The sequence below is a fragment of the Polyergus mexicanus genome, unplaced genomic scaffold (genome assembly GCF_030449975.1).
Source record: "Polyergus mexicanus isolate NDT 795.1 unplaced genomic scaffold, iyPolMexi1.0 SCAF_2, whole genome shotgun sequence".
NCBI lineage: Eukaryota > Metazoa > Arthropoda > Insecta > Hymenoptera > Formicidae > Polyergus > Polyergus mexicanus.
Window position 1 is genome coordinate 2,758,278 of NW_027223322.1, and position 19,529 is coordinate 2,777,806.

At 35.2% G+C, this 19,529-nt stretch overlaps 1 protein-coding gene across 8 annotated transcripts in view; it reads right to left on the minus strand.

Moving 5' to 3' along the window:
* The window catches only part of LOC138944139 (CCR4-NOT transcription complex subunit 6-like), a 383,005-nt gene that overhangs the window by 359,216 nt on the left and 4,260 nt on the right, over window positions 1–19,529 (minus strand). Inside the window, exon 4 of one of the 8 annotated variants that reach the window (XM_070315078.1) lies at window positions 18,589–18,677. The exons of the other annotated variants lie outside the window; for them this stretch is intronic. Coding sequence (XP_070171179.1) covers window positions 18,646–18,677 — 32 coding nt within the window. The 3' untranslated portion in view covers window positions 18,589–18,645. Of the gene's footprint in view, window positions 1–18,588; window positions 18,678–19,529 lie in introns of those variants that run through there. 8 annotated transcript variants of the gene reach the window in all.

A 19,529-nucleotide genomic window follows, 5' to 3' on the forward strand; every position in this document is an offset into this window, starting at 1 on the left:
CATATACATATAAATGCAGATTTAATAAATTGAATAATTATAAAGTTTATAATTAGCTGAAATATTGAACAATACCACGTTCAACGGAGTGCCTGTTTCGAGACATTTAAATTGTGCTTAAATCCATGTAATATTAAATCGCGTCGCACTGTTGACATCGCGAAATGTCATTTCGAATCGCAAACTTATAACGCGAAATATCTCATGACATACATTTTCAACGGAATACCGAGTCATTTCTCCAAATTTGCGATATCTGTATAGCACGCAGAAATGCGTTTTCCTTTGAGAACGAAAGCCTGACGCGTGTACTGTACAAAGCATTACGTAGATTGTGCGTTCGCTATTGTCAGCCGGTTAACTGCGGGATACGCTACAGTGTAGAATGTTTTAAAAGAAAACGAGTGAAATGTTCAAATGCAAATCTGCGATGAGTTTACAAATACGGCTTTTCATCTCTATTTCTCTCTCTCTCTCTCTCTCATCCTTTCAGAGAACCATGTTGTTCGAAAAGTTACGCGCGCCAAACTTTTGATCCGCTCGCATATCCCGAACGGAATTGTAATCGGATAATGGAACTTCGTCAATTTAAGCGAAGCTATTTGCATGTTTAACCGCTACTATCATAATACATGAACGCAAAACTTTTGTGGGTTCTTGCGTTCTACACGCGTTTTAATTAACGTATCCTTCCAACACATGTTGATTTTAATTATCAATACTGGTTTCATTTAATTAGTCTTTAATTATTCAGTAATTATTTGCTCTTTTTTCTACACAATAATTATTAGATATTATATTAACAAACTTTTTTAATACCTTGCATCTTTCTCAATATTTAAAAGAATAAAATACAAATTATCAGAACCATTTTTAATATCGAAAACTAATTAATATACATGTTTTTAACGCTAATTGTTAAAAAAAAATACCCACAATTATATGTAAACAATTATATTTTTAATAAATATAAATTGTAATATTATTTCATCATAAATAATATATTATTTTATATTACTCAATTTTCAATAATACTACGTAAAAATGACAATTCAACGGCTGATGTTTTTCCGTTGGACATACGATGCGCTTTCTTCCCATTGCCATACTTAACTCCTCGCAAACGTATCTTCATTATCTTACACTCGTTATTAAAATTTTCGAATCCAACTGTATGAATTACGCTCGCCATCAATTCGACCCGACAACTCAATAATCTCCTCTCGGCGTAATTCGCGAATATGGCGTGATCCGGGTTCGGCAGGTCATTAAGATTCAAACGCAAGGACTCGTTAAAGTTACGACGAAGGAGGAAATGGCGGTGGCCGTTTATCGATCTGACCAACAATAAAAGGACCGAGATATGCCTCGGTCGGCAGACAGAAGGAAAGACAGAGGAAAAGGGAGAAGACAAGGAGAGATGACCGGCGTATATTCCGAATTTTCTCCGTGGAAAGTCAACCACCTACAGATCGTACAACGTCCGACATTACGTGCAGACGGGCACTTGTTCGAGTGGCTGACTAAGCGCTTCGTAACGGCCGATGGCCATTCGTTTTCAACTCTATCGGGCTTACGCGGACGATCCTTGGGCGTCACAAGTAGTCCTCGCACTCGGAAATCAGTTAAAGCTTCGAGCGATTCTCTCGCCTTTTACTACGCAATTTATGAGAGATGTGATCTCGCAATTGTACGTCGCGGACATTTTCCTCGCGCTTCAATTTCGGCTAAAGTCGCTGAGCGCGCAAACCTTGATACTCGTATTACTTTGCTTTTATTAATAAACGGAAAGAATAAAGAAAATATAAAATTAAATAAATAGAATAATACATGGACAATATAAATAATTATATTTATTAAATATAAAATTATATATACTACATTAATAATTTTTTTTTCTTCTCGAATTTCTCTTTCGAAGAGAGAATTTTCTCAAAAATTAAAAAAAGATATTAAACTTGTATAACTACACAATTTTAGAAACTTTCATGAAAGACATTTCCTTCGATACAACAAATATCCCAGATTTTATTTACAAAACTCTTGCCTGAGCAAACTTTGAACTTTCTCTTTTGAATGTTTTTTCGTAAAAAAAAAAAATAATAAAGAACCACGTGTTTCATGCATATAGCAATATAGGAAAATTTAAAGCCAAAAAAGATGTTTGCCCGCGGGATGTTGCCCCGTCAGTTTATAGAAATTTTTTTCTCTTAACTTTAGCATTCTCTATATATGGAAATATCATAGAACCGGTATTTTCCATTGCTAAATACCGTACCGTGTTTTTACATTCAAATCTAATTGTATAGAAAAATACGAAATCATACATACATATGCGCGTTGCATAGTTATAGTTGGAAAAATTGCATCATGTTTTAAGAATATCGAAAATTTTACAAATAAAATATATCTTAAGACTTTTTTTTTTTTTCGTTTTGTATTCGCGCACAAAGTTAATTTGCATCAAAATCGCACTTATATACTTGTCGGCAATCGCGCAAACTGGTACGCACGCTACACTTTCCTGCAACATTTTATTTGCACGGTTTCTATCTAAGTGTGTCATTGTATTACTTTCTAACTGAATGTAAGTAATTTTCTCTACGCTACGAGGCTTTCAGACGGTGCGCTTATGCACGCGCGTCTTTATCGCGGTGAGCTAAGTGAAAGGATTAAACGTCAGCGAGAGACAAGAACGTTGTAAATCAGTGAGCTGCAACTGCAAATGCAGTTTCCTTTGAAGGGTCTCTCTCGGCGCGGAGGAATTTAAACCTTCCAACATTTATCGCACCTCTTTCTCAGTATACTCATCGGCCGGAGAAAATACGGGGAATTGTAGAAATTTTTCCTTGTGCTCAGGTAAAATACGCACGTATTAATTTCATGTCCATTTTAGAATTATTAGCAAGCAAATTGTCAAATAGAAAATTAAATGATAACTGCATTAACTAAAGTTAGAAAAACTATTTAGGGCTAATTTTGGTCCGCGATTAAACTTGATATGTATACACATACTTTTAAAATTTTACATCATATTATAATATTATATATCCCATCTTTTCGTTTCATCAAGCAATGATTAATGCAGAACTAATATGAAGAATATGCAGAATTAATATGAAATTGAATTTATGCAATAAGGAGAAAGAAACATCAGTTGCTGCGAACGAAAGAACAAAGCGATATCGCGCGAATAAATACATGGGTAAAGTGGGAAAAAGGCTCCGGTGAGAAACGCATAAACACGCAAAGGTTTCTCTATCGTACGGTGCGCTGCACCTACATATGTCAAATGTGCTTAGTTAACCCGGCTGCTTTCACCGCTGCTCGACGAGCTGCCGTAAGTGCTCTTGTAGCGCCGTGCGCGAATCGTGCGCTCGCTTTCGCGCGTCGATATAATGTCGCGATTCTCGAGACAACTCCGAAAGGCTGCTCGACGATCATGATGTCGATATCAATGTCGCGGGATATCCGAACGATGCGACGCCTCGACAAACGCTTTGAAAAATTACGCATAAATTATTCTTATAAAGAAGGCTTACGCGTGATATATACACAGCTGGCAAACTTGCCGCAGAGAAAAGACGCTCATGGATCCGATTAATAATCTAAGATACTTTCGGAAGTTTGATATTTGTTGTTAGACACTAAAAAACTTAGTGTGCGACGGATAGATATCAAAAACACACTACCATGTGCCATAAAAAAAATTACATCTACCAAGTCGTTAATTCGATAATTTTTCTTTCAAGTCTCTCCTTCCTCTAAAGATTTGTAAAGTACAATTTAATAGCTTGTATTTTAGAAATTTTCTTTATGAGATAATTGAATCGGAAAGAATTTCCGATAAAACGAAAATCAATTTAAGTAGTATGTTCTCAGTAAGTTTTGACATTTCACGTTTCCTAAATCTTTCATCTTCTATAAATGAGATAACGATTCATTAAATTTTTCTTCTTCCTTTATACATATATCCTCTCCCTTTTAATTTTTCTCTCCAATTACAACGGACGGAACTTTAAAATGAGATAAATATTTGCACATGGCGGTCTTAGAACTCAAATAAAAACTCGTCTTGAATATTCCGGAGACTCGGTAACGGACGTTACATCAAGGATGTTATATCGACGATACATCCACATAGATACATGCACTCGTGCTTTAGCAGCCACGCGAGCTTCGTCGTATCTCAACGCGACACGTTTCTGTCTGTTGACTGTCTCCTTCATATTGAAATCACGTAGCGTACCATCAGAAAGGGACTTGCTTTCGCTGCAGGATCGACAGTATGACGTACCCAGCTACGCGAGTATGACAACACAACAACAACAATAACAACGCGACAGATGCCTCGTGTGTCGGCGCACTGATATCCCCGCCAATAGAACTGACTCGCTTTTACCCATATAAAGAAGACGACGTGTATAAACGCGAGCGACCTATCAAAGTGGAGGCGGCCTACCGAGTTCCGCGAGTGACTTCGATTATGATATCGTAACAGTCAAGGTACATAGAACATGATAATAACAAGTAGTACAATGACATACGGCGATAGCACAATGTCTCGAGATAAGGCCAAGTGTCGACATGTATCAAATCTAAAAAAAGTGCTTTGCTATCTATCGAAGTGAAATATTACATTAACAGGTACTTTATCGTAAATAAAAAATATTAGATATCATTATATTTGACTGTATTATTTAGAAAATATAATAATTGAAGAGAGTAATAATATTTTTTACTAAGATGTATATTTTTCTAATTAAAAAAACTCATAAACATTTAATACATTTTCAAAACATTTTTAATAACATAAATGAATCATTCTCTGTATAATAAACTCTGTATTCTTATCACAGACTTTCTCGTTTCGTTCGGTATGCATTCTTGCACTCTATATAACTCTTCCTCGCGTCTAATATATTGCTCGCTTCGTCTAACACGTCTTCAGCGATCGCACGTGCATAGACCCCAATTTGCCCTCCTGTCCAGCAACGGGAAAGCCTACGAGATCCCAGACGCCTCCCTCGCGACTTACATGCCAACGAGGCGAATCCTGAGTACTCTTTTTCGCACAATCACCAATGCCAAGGTCGGACCGAACGAACGAACGAACGAACGAACGACGAGGACGACGACGACGACAATATCCACCAACCCGAGCACGTACACCCCGCGTTTATTATGCATCCGAGTCTTCTCTGCATCGCGAGGACATCCAAGAGAATGTACTTTGGCTTTATGGCCAACCGCTGGGACACGCACGATCCATCGCGAGACACCGGCTACTTTTCTCCCGGGACGTCCTTGTCGACTTTAGCCAGGAACAAAGGATGATATTCTAGCCCGGTATCACGGAGTTGCATCGTAGAACGCGAAATCGCCCGTCACCGGTTAAAGCCGGGGAGCTTTACGATCCATATTGCCGGATCTATCTGGCTCTCTCTCTCTCCTGTCGCGTGTTGATCGAAAGCTCAAGAAAGGGAAACACAGTGAGACGTTATCTCCGATTTTCCCTCTGAGCGCAGCTTGTGAAGATATTCTTAATAAGATCGCGAAAAGTTTCGCGCCATCGCTTGACCGTCGACGAAAGTTTTCTACTATCTACTCGACTATTTTTTTTGAAAAAAGTTTTTCTCTATCATATCTACTTATTCATTAAGATTCTCTAAAATCAGAGTCTGATCGAGTAAAAGATGTGCATTTCATCATCGTATATTTGTCTGAAGAAAGTAAAATAACTTGATTTTTAATGAAGAATATTGATATATTGTCATCAAAAACAGCATTTTTATTAATTATTCATTAATTACAAATAAATTAATTTAAATGCTTCAAATTAATCTAAATATATTTTTATGTAAGTGAGTTTTGTTATTGCGGATATATTTCTCATTTAAAATATAATATATCATACACGCTACATCCATATATCGTACTTTTAAATATTATATTTCCTCGAGATTAAGTCCATATTCGTTGAGCTATCGGTAGTATTTTTTTCCATTAACCAACTCAATTATGATCGGATACCAACAATCATATCGCGGATCACGACTAACGGTCGCAGGTCGAATTTGGAATGACCGGGAAGGTTCGGAAGAACTGGTCACGAGTCCGTCGCGCGAATCGTGTAACCGAGTGTCCGTTCGCCACTTGTAATTAGTTTTACGGGAATTCGATGCAGCAACGCGAACGTGCTACGTCGAGTCGCGACAAGCGAGATTCGTTGTAATCGAAAGATTATGGTGGAGAACCGGTCAAGAATGTGTCTCGTAAATTTCATCGCAATGTCCAAAGTGCGGAAAAAAAAAACAAATAGAAAAAAGAGAGAAAGTTAAAAAGAAAAAAAGAAATGCTTTACGTATTTCTTTTTTAAACAGAGCGAAACGAGTAATCCGATATGGCGGCGTCACGGAATACAAGTATCTTGTTGTAAACTTTAATGCACAACGGCGGTTTTTTTTTTTTTTTTTATACGAAGTCCATCCTCGTTAAACGTGAAGCGAATTAACTGCATCTCGCGCGGACTAATTTCGATGCGGAAGAAGCACCATCCCGGCATCACGTTGATAAGCTAACAATTGAAAATTCCTGAGGCAACGCGGTGCCGATCGATCGCGAAACCCCTTTAGAGTTAGCATCAACACAATACCAGCATTCTTTTTTATAGAGCAATGAAATCGCTTCGGAAAATCCAATTTCTCGTTTAATGATTTGAAAGTATCGGTGTAATCGTATCGTATAATATCTATCTGATAGAAACCAATAATAGTCGGACGTTTATAGATTTGTAATGTAAAACATAGATTATTGCCGTAATATTTTCATTGTTATGTAAAAAATTTTATAAAAATTTAGTTAAAAGTCATCAAAATTAAAAATAAGATTTAGAATAAGTGTCTTTTTAAATAATAATTTTTAATAATCACAAAAGAGAGAGAGAGAAAATATGATTATCATTATGTAACTGCTTCCATTCAGAAAAGTTTTCTAATCCTTTCCTTAGAAAAATTTCTTTTAGTAACTTAAAATAAAAATTAATAAAAAAATGTTAAAACTTTAAGCGCACTAATCTAATATAAAAGCAATTCCTGTTATATATATATATATATATATATATATATATATATATATATATATAATAATTCTCTAATATATATATATAATAAACTCCAAATATTTCCAAAAATCAAATACAGTTGGTTAAACTTTATGAATATCTCAACAAGACATATCAGTATTAATTAGCAGTAACCGTGACAGTTAAAAGACAAATACAAGACTGTATTAAAAATTCCCGAAATGAAAAATAAAAAATACTCTACGTGTCCTTTCCCCGAGACGTATCGTGGAAATATTCAAACGTAGGTAAAACGAACGGGACGCCGACGATATCCCCGTAATCCCACGAAATCAATTTCAGGGAAGAGACCACTACCGATTATAGCGAGGGAGAGCATTAAAGATACGGTAAAGATGCGAATGGAAGCTTTATAGCGTGACAGGTGAAACTCGGTAAAATCGCGTCGCGACCGATCACAGCAAGAGCGTTTTAGAGTGGATTATAAACGAGGCAACTCGACACTGACGCTTTCTCGACGACGGTGATAAGCTTGAGCTGCCACGCATCCAAGGCGTCGTCGTCTAATCGATAATTACGGGTGATCGTCTGATCGCTCGAGTAATCGATCGAAAGAAGGGATGAGCATCGTGATACCCGGCCACTCGCACCATCATCGTCGTCTTCTTACAAAGGTGACGATGGCACGTCGTCTTAAGAAAACTATCGGCTTTTAGTTTATGAGAAGCGACATGGAAATTAAGGTAGAAAGCTTGTCTCTCCAACGCCATTAGATTGTTGTTTCCCGGGGAGCAAATACAATGTTCTTATATTCAGTTTTATATTTCCTGTAATAAATACGGAAGATATAAAACGAATGCCGTATGAGAAGAAACAAGATACGGAGGATTGAATTCCTTTCTGATGGAATTCTAAATGAGAGAATGGAAAACTCGTAGTGCCTTAATCCTTTAGTTACGATGCGTGAAAATATTTTTGAAATGCATTATAATTATACAATATACAGATCTATTACTTCCAGATTAATCGCCGTAGTATCATGAATTAATAATGTGCTAGAAAAGTCATAATGAATCATTTACGTTACCTCTATCGTAATATTTTTTACTCTAATAATGTATATATGGTTCGAGATTAAAAATTAAATCTCAAATATTTCTAAAAGTATATAAGAAAAAATGAAATAGAATGTAAATAAGACGTTAGGATGTAACGACGTATAACAAAAGCTAACACTTGAAGATGCCAATAAAAAAATAACATGTTATGATAAAAACAGAAATGTTTTACATCTTCTTAAAATTTTCAATTCTTTGTTTCTCCTTCGAAAGGTGTGAACTATATTCGCTTCATTTCAAGTGCAGAGAGCGTAGAAAGTACAGGCAACACATGACGTTGACTACATAACGAGTACCGAACGAAGAAAACATTCGGGTAACATTCGACTAATTCATTATCACACTAGTCACGCATTTTTATATGTACTCGAGACAGGAATTATTTCCAATCACGTGCGTATGTAGCTTTAATATACATAGTGTCCCCGCAAATGACGTACTTCTTTAACTAATCCAATTTCTATTTTTCTTCGACGAAAAAAGAATTTTTTTTAATGTAATATATATTAAGTAATATGTATATTTTTTTAATTTGATATATATTAAGCGATTCTCGTTAATTTTGCCTTAAATTATAATTCAATTTAATTAATTACACTTGAAAATTAAAGATTAAAGATTAATTTTTAATAAACTCGAAATTAAATTCCTAAAAAATTTAAATGCCATGAACATTGAAGTTTTTTGTAAAAGAGAATTTGTTCGCAAATTAGTCAAAAATCTTAATTTATTTTTAAATTATGATTCACAAAACTATATTTGGGATTAATCCAGACTTATAATTAATAAGACTCTATTTTAATGGCTCCAGGCTTTAATTCCGAAAAACTTTTGAGAGATAACTATTTGCGTTCGGATATATTTGAAAAAAAAAAAAAAAAAAAAAAAAGGCGGAAAAATCTCGCTACGTGAAAACATGAGCGTGAATTTGTGGCTCCTGCGTGTTGTCGACTGCAGGCCGACTAATACCACGGCCGATATTCACCACGATTTCGATTTAAAGCCGCGGTGCTCGTGAGGACGTGTTTCTCTTTGCCTCGTCAATGTCGAAAAATTGCGATCGATAACTCTAATCGCGTTGTCAACGCACTAGTAACGGAGTTACCGGATCCGGTGGTGTTTCCGGGGATCGACGTCAAACGCAAAACTATCACACTATTTGCAACAATTGACCGTCACTTCTAACAAATCAGCTCATATTTAAGTAAACAATAGCTAAAGTCCTATTTCACTAACTTTCTCTCATAATAAAACTTCGCGGTACACGAAGCATGTAAAAGTTATCTTGCTTTAAGTATCTGGCTACATTGCTAAGAAAAGTATCTTCAGAAAAATAAGTAATAAAAATTGAACAAAAAGAAAACAAGAGAGAGAGAGAAAAGTATAAAAAAGATACTTGTGCCTAAATATTTTTACATCGCTATTCATTATTAATTTATTCAAAAAATTCTCTTATAGTTTGGTAAAAACAATAATTTGTAGTACACAATTAGGACAAAGTCCTAATTGAACCTAACAAGTAATCTAGAGTGAAGGGAAAGTACAGGAGGCCGCGGTTAAACTTCCTCTAGCGATTCGTGCTCTTTGTACATATTCCAACGTTAATCAAGCTTTGTTAATATATCCATGAGAAGATAAAGCCACAAAGGATAAGATAAAGATTTTTATCTTCTATATGAGAGTTATTATTATTTCTTATTTATTATGATATCGGCACAAATGTATGCAAAAAAATTATGAATATTATTTACAATTAAATAATATTTTTTTATATCATAACGTTATGTTTATTATATGTGGCTGATAATATTCTAGATAAGCTTTGAATAAAAACTTGATTTTATGAATTAAGTAAAACATGAAATTAAATTGAACTTTTCGTTTCGTTTCTAATTAAATAATTTTCACTTGTACAAGTAAATTTTCAATTATCCTACTTCTTATCACTTTAATGATATTTTATGTTGTAAATTTTGTGTGTAAATTTGTGTAATCATAATCAATATTAATATGTGACAGAAATTTGTTTTGTAATATTCTACAAAATAATTATTCTACTCGCCTGCGAATAAATGCATAAATCCGCGTTGTTTCGCGAGAATTCAGCCAAGTTAAGAAACGCGATTGAAATTATGGCGACAGGCTCTTAGTTTCTCTGTACCTATACGTATAGCACTCTCTGCGGATCTTTCCGGTCTTTCTAACGCGCGGATTCGGATGGCGACGGCTACAGAATAGAAAGTAGACGCAATCTCTAGGAACTCGAGGAACAGTCGGTTATTCTTGGAATACTCCGTAAATTTATAGTACAGTGGTGAGAGGAAACTCTGAGAAGTTCCTCATCCCGAAACTTATTAATTAATAATCCCACCTTAAGGACGATGGGATCTCCCGATTGCGTTTAGCACAACAGTGTACTCCGTCGTACGATGTTTAATGAAAAGATGTGAGAATGATAATGGGTGAAAGAGAAAATTCAATTGAATTATAAAAACATGTAGTAAAAGCGTTGGTACGTTCAGATGCGGTAGTATTTTTATGAATATAATATATTAAACATAATGTAGGTATGCGATTACACACACACATATATATATATACATGGAAATAAAACAAAATATCTCAATTTTTTCAAAATCGTGTTAAAGGCGCACTTTTAGTTCTGTATATTATTGTGAATTTTTTTGGATAAAAATTTACAATAGAACTAACAGTCAGCATTTTTGATTCAATTTCGAAACGAGAAAAATCCAAGTAACTTATTCAAATCTGTATACATGAAAAATCTCTTGGTTGTAACAAAAATTTTGTTGTTTTTTTATCGTAAAAACGCAATACAATAATAAATACAATAGTAAAAATAACGATTAAATGTAAAGACACAATCCCAACTACAATATTTTCCGACCGGCTCGATCGCACGCGCGATTATTTTTATCGCAGCAAGAATGGCGACGAGTCAAATTGAATCGATCGAGCCAAATGAATACTTCATAAAGGTCCACCAATCGTATTCCATCGCTCGCCGCACTATTAAGGGTTACGAGCTCGCGAGCGGCTCTCCTCTCTCCACAATCGACTCGACGGCATTCTGCGAAAGTAACGTCATTAAGACGAAACTTGAGGAGGTCTCGAATTTAGAGAGACCGATCGGTCCGCAATCGAGAAAACCCCCTCATTAAACTTTCCTCTTGGAATAAAAGATCAGCGGGAGAGGGAGATAATCGAGGCCGCGAAAGATCGGAAAAATTTAGGGGAGGAAGAAAACGAGGGCGGCTAGTTGAAGAAACGATAATGAGAGAGAAACTTGAGATAGAGTGAAATTCAAACTATCTTTTATTCCTCTCGTAGAACAATTATTAATATAGTTGCTGACGATTGTTACGGTCATTGATACCTCATCGATAATCGCGCTTCTGTAAATTTCCCGGCGTTAATTATTAATACAAATTATTATGCTCGTTATTGAGATCAAACTATCGCCACCATGACAATAATAATTATGCAAATTTAATCATAATAGTCCAAAGGGTCAATCTATATTAATTCATAATTTATTTATACACAACACGATATAAAATAACTTATTTAATAATAGATAAATGAAGAATATATAATCACTTAACTACATTGATCTAATGCAATAGTTATTTTATTATTAACGTGTTTTATTATTAATTTGCGGTGTGTGTTATTCACATACTAATATATATTTAATATACACGCATTCAAATTTAAATAAATTCTATAAACTCTGACCATTTCCTATTATCGATATATCCATGCGTTTCTTTTCCGTATTTCACATACATATTTAAAAATTAAAAAAGGAGAGAGAGATTTTTGAATTATATTATAAAATTTAGAGCTAAAAACGATATACGGTTATCGAATCTCGAAAATAAAAGTTGAAACATTGAAATAACTAATTAAATTTTTTCGAAAATAATAAAGAAGGAGATTTTTTCGTTAAATAAGCACGTGTTCACTAATTCCGCCACAAAATTCTCTCACAAAGTGTAATTACTGCATAAACACTTTATATCTCTTCAATTATAAATCTTATCTATGGAGCACGGTGTTATAAATATCTCGTCAAGCAATCGCGTTTATATTAACTCGTACGAAAAAAATTTCCCGAAAATTTCTTACACCGTACTTTCTAGCGTCTCGATTATCACGGCACTTTCAACTCTATTTCGTAGAAGCTCACGGCGAGCAGTAGGACCAATAAAACATGGGAAAGAGCGGGGCCGGCTAGTTCACAGAGATAAGGAGAGTCTCGTTTATGATAAGCGCTGCCCACTGCCCACACGCTCTCTCTCTCTCTCTCTCTCTCTCTCTCTCTCTCTCTCTCTCTCTCTCTGTTTAAGTCTCAGTTTTGCATCGCACGCGCGAGTGAATGCCTTATCATTTGATTCGCCTCGTTTGTTGCCGGGACCGCTGCCTCTAGAGAAAGGCAGGAAATCGCGTGCGGTTATGCCCGCGCACACACGACGTGATTCATGAGTGATACACGGATACGGGAAAGAGACGCGAAAAGAGAGAGAGAGAGAGAGAGAGAGAGAGAGAGAGAGAGAGAGAGAGAGAGAGAGAGAGAGAGAGAGGGTGAGGGAGGATTTGTCGATCGGAACGGATTCGGGGTTATGGGTCGTCGAAATAAAGTTATAACTCGTACGCAAACCATCGGAACAATGGTATCCCGAAGTGAGAGTTCCTCGACATCATGCAACATATTCGCAGGAAAATACGCAGAATCGTGTGCACACGTACATTTACATGCGATCGGTGAAATGTTGGATTGCTCTATGCTAGAATAATATTCTTGCACCCTTCGCGCACGTGCTTTAGGAATTTATTTCTTTACTTGAGAAATTGAAGTAGATCCAAGAGGGATACGGCAAAGTCATGAATATTGCAAAGAACTTCTTGCAGAAATATTAAATTTTTTTTTTTTTTTTTTTTACGGATGAAAGTAGTTTTATCACCGCGTTGCAATATTTTTTCATTTATATTTGGCAATTTTATATTATAAGATAATTCTAGTCTGTGCAATATTGGAAGCACACTAAGATAATACTATTATATAATAAATGTTATGGAGGCACACATCACACCATGTATCTCCATAAAATACTTTTAAAACAGTTATGAATAATTCAATAAAGTTTCAGATATCGGTTTACAGGAGTATCCCCGATGTATCCCCAATATAATTTATAGATTTCGTTATATAACATTGTGGTGTAGGTTAATATAATGCTAATATATAGTTCGCGATTTTAAATTAATTTTAATGCCTACAGTCTCAAGAAACGTTGAAAAAGAAATCGAGACCTACTGACACGTTAATCTGAACAAAAATCGTAATAAATTGATTCTCGAACCCTACATTAAAATTCCAATCGATATCGAAATGTATATGCACAGTAGTAGAGAAAAAAAAAAAAAAAAAAAAAAACATGGAGTAGGTCATCGCGCAAATTTCCTACGCGGAATGAATTGCCGAGGATTATAGGAAATCGAAGATCGAATAAATTGTTGATAAATTGTTATTTGCGATGTAAACAGATTAAAACGATAAGGCCGAATATGATTTGTAGTTCGGTGCGCGTCTCCCGGTCTTTTCAATATGTCGTGATAAAGATTCAATATATTTCCAATATCAGTAAAGTTTTATCTGTGTGTCATGTATATTCATTCTTTATTTTACCATGGAGAGGGAAATCGATGATAATATCGAACGTAATAAACAAAGCGACCTTTTTGTCAAAAATGCGAGAAACCTAGACGACTCTTCGTAAAGTACGCTTCCTATCGTCTAATCACTTCTCTCCAGTTTTCCTCCTGCCGGCCTTTTTTGGCACGGGGGCCACGATATCCATTTAAAGCTTTGGCAAGCTCAAGACGCAAGACGCGGCGGTCGCATATTCGTTTCTTTCGTATTTTTCCCTTCGGTTGCCGCGGCGGATCGGGCGAAACGACAGACTGTGCCCTACTTTCGTTATTGCCGGAGCTATTTCGATTGGTGGTAGATCGGATGCGCGGACACCCTGTGTGTGAGTCTCGTTCACCTCGATAAACTCGTTTGACGACGGGAAGGTATACACGCCGATGCGATTCCGTATCGGTGGAATTTTGAGGCGCTCATGACGGAATATCCGGCACGAGTCGAAACGATATCCGCGGCGCACAAATTCACTTTGAGAGCTCCTGAAAATATCCCGAAAGAGCAATCGCGAACATCGGTTCGATCTCAAGCACGAGCTTATTTTTGCATATTTATGTAATTGGCTATCTATCGGTAGCGCGAAACATGCAACGGATTCTGCGAAAGAAAAATGTCCTAGTACAAGTTATGATTGTAAAATAATAGCAATGAATAATACGACGCTTAAATATCTCCTGCTAAATTCACCTGTCTCGCGCGAATTAATTTTCAATGAAGAACGAGAAAGTTCGACGATCGTTCAGAACTTCATCGGTGAATCTCAGTGAGACCGGGTGTTCTCGGTGACTAGAAACCAACACGATCGGCGATTCGTGACGAAGAGAACGAGGAAGGCGAGGCAAAAAGGTCCCGAATGCTCCTTAACAACCGATGTCGGCTGCTTTGAGCGCGCGGCGATAACTCGCGAGAGGAAACGAGCCGGTGGTTATCCACTACTCGCGGAGCGATTTAACGGCGGGTTTGCTCGGGCCGAGTTAATAATGATAGCCCGAGCGAGGAAAGTACCTCGCGACGGCGTCGGCGGCGGTTGGGCCCATTGGGTGGCACGACGCAGGTCAGGTGTTCTCGGTAGAAAGTGAATCAACCAAGTGTACTTGGAACTTGCGAGAACAAGAACGTGAACGTAACCAGTCGGTCCGGCTCGTAAAGGAACAGGAGGGGAAGGATACATAGGAAGGTGGTTCGAAACTAGTTACGTATCCCACTACCGGAAAGACACGTCTCCATGTTACGGCTGACGTAAAAAGATTTCCTCGCGAACGAGACGGTACAGATTCGCTCATTTGTCGAGGAATTAAAAAAAAATATAAAAGAGAAATCTTTCTCTTTCTCGTCGGATGCGAATTCGGGTTACTCGGCCCGAAACGAATCGACGCAAACATCCATTATGAGAAGTTGATGAGGCTATTTTGAAAGTACAAAGTGCTATACACATATGGAAATTGATGTTAAATAATTCCTGTTAGACTAGAAGCCAATTCGTTTTTGTTCAGCAATATAATACTTGGATTAAATAATTTAATCGGTATGAATTAACGCTCTTAATTAACTAAATTATCTATCATAGAAAATCAATTAAGCTCAATGAAGGGAGTAATAGCGACATCAATAATATATTGAAAGCCGACACGAAAAAGATACCTTAGTATCTGAAGAAATAATTAAATATTGATTCTTGAAAAACCTTTAAATATTACAAATAACTATAGCTTTACAAAAGCTAATATCTACATTGCTTCAAAAGAAATTATATTATTAATTAACATCGTTTTTTTTTTCTTTAATGAGTGAAACTGTTTTAATATTATTAAATTGCAAAAAAATAATATCACATATGCAAAATATAGTTTCAGTGTTAAAAATTTCCTTCTTAGATGATATGTTAGCATAAGGATGCAGCTTCGCATACATCTTGTAATTTCGTGAACAACTCGACTGGCGACTACTATCTCAATTATAATCAAGTTATTGACGGGGACGATTCTTAAACAGTGTAAGATATTAAACTGGAAAAGCAAGCCACTTTCACAGTATAAAGTATATTAAATTGGACTTGAGTTACTTTAATAACTGTGATATTTTGCCTAAGCAAATGCTCATTATCTAGGATGTAATAAGAATAAAAATATAATAAGGATCAAGAAACGATATAAAAAAAATTGTTTTGGAATTGAATAAAATATATAAAGAGAAATATTTTGTGAGAGAATTAAAATAATTCTCTTTCAAATATATATATATATATAAACAGGTATTTAATAGGAATTTTTTACTTGAATTACACGGAAAACAAATTAATAATAAGGCTCCGATAATAGAAAAAGCTTTCATTATCTACCCCCCCCCCCCCGATAAAGAAGCGAGTATCTTGAAAAGTAATCTAATCTCCTACATAATTAGTACGTCACGGAGTGCATCCACTGCTGCAGTGGATGCGATTTTTGCTGAGAGCAAACCTTTCAACCTAACGAACGAAGTAATTTTCGATCGTACTCCAGGATACGTAGAACTTGTAAAAAGAGCGCAACTCTCGCGCGGAAATATATCGAAGGGAAAAACGAGTTTCCTCGTCGGAACACTCCACGCTTTCCCACGACCGAATCGTTCGATGCGAATCGCGAACCACCGGCTGTAAGTGCCGACCGATTCGAAAATAGCGCTTCTTTCCTCCGGCGGCACTGACCGTAAAAATAAAACATAATCGATGCACGTCGCGACGTTTGGCTCCGCAAAGCCGCGAGTTACATAATTCAATGAAAATGACAGATATCAATTATTACGTGATATACGGCTAAACTTAAACTGAAATAGCTCATGTCATTCTATAATTCAAGTGTAATTGAAAGACGAAAATAATGAGTCGATATGCAGTATTAATTATTAATTTATGGATACTAATAGGTTCGAAAAGAATAATTTATGAAGGAAATGTGACGCATTTTATTAATTAGAATTGAATGCTAATTTGAATTTGATAAAATTATATAATATATCAAGTATTCCCTCTTTTGCGTTCTCAAATGTATTATGCATTAACAGTAGTATATTATCCTATATGTAGTTCTCGTATATACAACTGCTATTATAATAATAAATAGTTATGATTACTATTATATACAATAATAAAAATTTAGAAAAAAAATTATCAGAATTTATTAAACGTCTATATTCAATAATGATAATTTTGTTATTTCTCCAAATGTGAAGATTTAAAAAATTTGAGACATGTAAAAAAGTCGGTTTAAAATTTCCGCAAACTCATATGACCTCATCTAATTCCATCACTGTCGTATCACTTTAATAGAGATAATAGAAAGTACATATAATATATATGCGGCATGTTTATGAAACAAGTTCAGCAGTGTTTTCGCTATGAAAAGGAAAACGCTTGATGTGAAAGTAATTGAAAGTACTGTCACTACGTGTATTGTATTTTAGATCACTGATTAAAACATATTTCAAAATTACATAAAAATGACATATATAACCAATGTACGAGTTTTTCTTCTGAATGTTACAAGGTTCCAAATTTTAAATCCATGATAAATCTTACAATTTTTCTTTAAAGAAACTTTGATTCATTGCTGTATCTCCTTTTATTATTTTTTTTATATATAAAAAAATAAGGAAAGAAAATAAATAATTTTCTAACTTATGTAGTAATCATAATGCAAGTCACATTGTCTGCGGTAAATTTTTATAGCGACGATTCTTAATAAGCTCTATATAGCGGCTATATACAAAGACAACATAGATCTCTTTTAAGCATGCACTTCTCATTCATTTAATTATATAAAAGCTCCCATTTATCAACGTTATTAGAACTCGCCTTTATTTATCAACGTGACGTCAAAGTCGAGCCCTTTTCTAAAAAAAATTTATCTTTTTAAAGAAACATGATACTTGTGAAACACATCTCAGCGCACGAAGAAGCGTTAATGAGGACACCCGAGTGACACGAATTGGTAGCGCGTGCAATTACAATTCATGACTTGTATTTGCTTTCAGAATCGTAACCAGGATCGTTCCAGCTCACGACGAAAATCTAAATTTAAACCCATGTTTCAGAAATCATGATAAATCCAAAAATAATATTACATAATTTTAAAAAATCTTAATAAGTCATTAATTTTTTTAGATAAAAATGTAATGCTTTAAGAGAAATTAATTATAATACTGTTTTTAAAGATATACATGCAATTGATATTTTTAATTATCAATATTTTTATAACTAGAACATAATGTCTAAACACAACAAGAAAGAGAAGAGAAAATTTATATAAAGTAAGTTTTATGCGATAAGTTATTACTAATGATATTAAGATAATTATTAGATTTTCTTCTAATCAACATAATATGAAATAATTAACAAATTATTGACACACGAGCGATGCCCGCAGGATTTATGCAATCACGACAGGTGCCATCTTCGTCATGCCCTAGTTACGGGGCCCGTCTCCTTGCGTGCGTACACATCGTGTGCGCCGAATAACAAATGAATCATGCTGCGTCGGTGTATACGCAAAGCGACGATGGTTCACTTTCTCCCCTCGGTTTCGTCCTCAATTATACGGAGTCCCGGAATGGACCTCCTTCCTTTTCTCTCTCTCTCTCTCCCTACTGTAATTACACGGGTGAGATAGCTCAGTGGGCCGCGCGCGACGGAGTGAATCGCGGATAACAATTTTCTTTTTCGGGCCTGAAGACCCCTTTCACTCGGACCGCTGACGCGAGACCTGGTTTCCTTCCAGTTCAAAAAAAGTAGCATTCTCATTACACGGATGTTGTCAAACATCCAAATATAGTCTTAAATATGTATAATAAGATATATGTCGTGATTGTTATATTGTGCGTATAAAAGAATAAAAAATAAGAAAAATTATTAAATATATTAATAAAAATTGTTTAATATACTTTATATATGTATAATAATTTTTAAATATTTTCAAAAAATATAATAATATAATAATAATTTAAATCAATCTCTTAATTAAATTTATTAAAAACTTAAATTTTCTCTCGATGGTATTTCCATCTTCATAGAGATTCTCCGACGCTCATAAAAAATTTTATTTATCAAGAAACTCAAACGCGGAATCTCGAAACGATATATATATCTTTTTTCTACAATATTTACGCTCTTAGATTATATTATAAGAATTGATAAAAAGAGTGACTTTTTTATCTACTCAATATTCAATGCGTTCTATCGTACTATGAAATCATTCATAATGGCATTATGTGGTTTCATTTAGACGCCTAGGAAATTTATGGTATAATACTTTTTTTGCAGAATAATAAGAAATAGAAAAATTAGCAATGCTTTGTGTAAATGTTTAGATAAGAAAGACGTCTCTTTTTGTGATGGCTTTCTTCTCTGACAATGAGCATTTTTTTAACCATTGTACAAGTTCTTTCTATAAAAGACAATGTAATTATTAACAGATAGACGTATGTGTGTAATTCCACGAATGTTAATCTTTTTCGGTTACGTATGGTCGAATGGATAGGTGTGTCTAAGAGTAGGTGGGTTGATAGGCTGATCGGGCTTGGATTTACGCTCTATCGAAAACGAACGCTCATGGAGAACAAATTA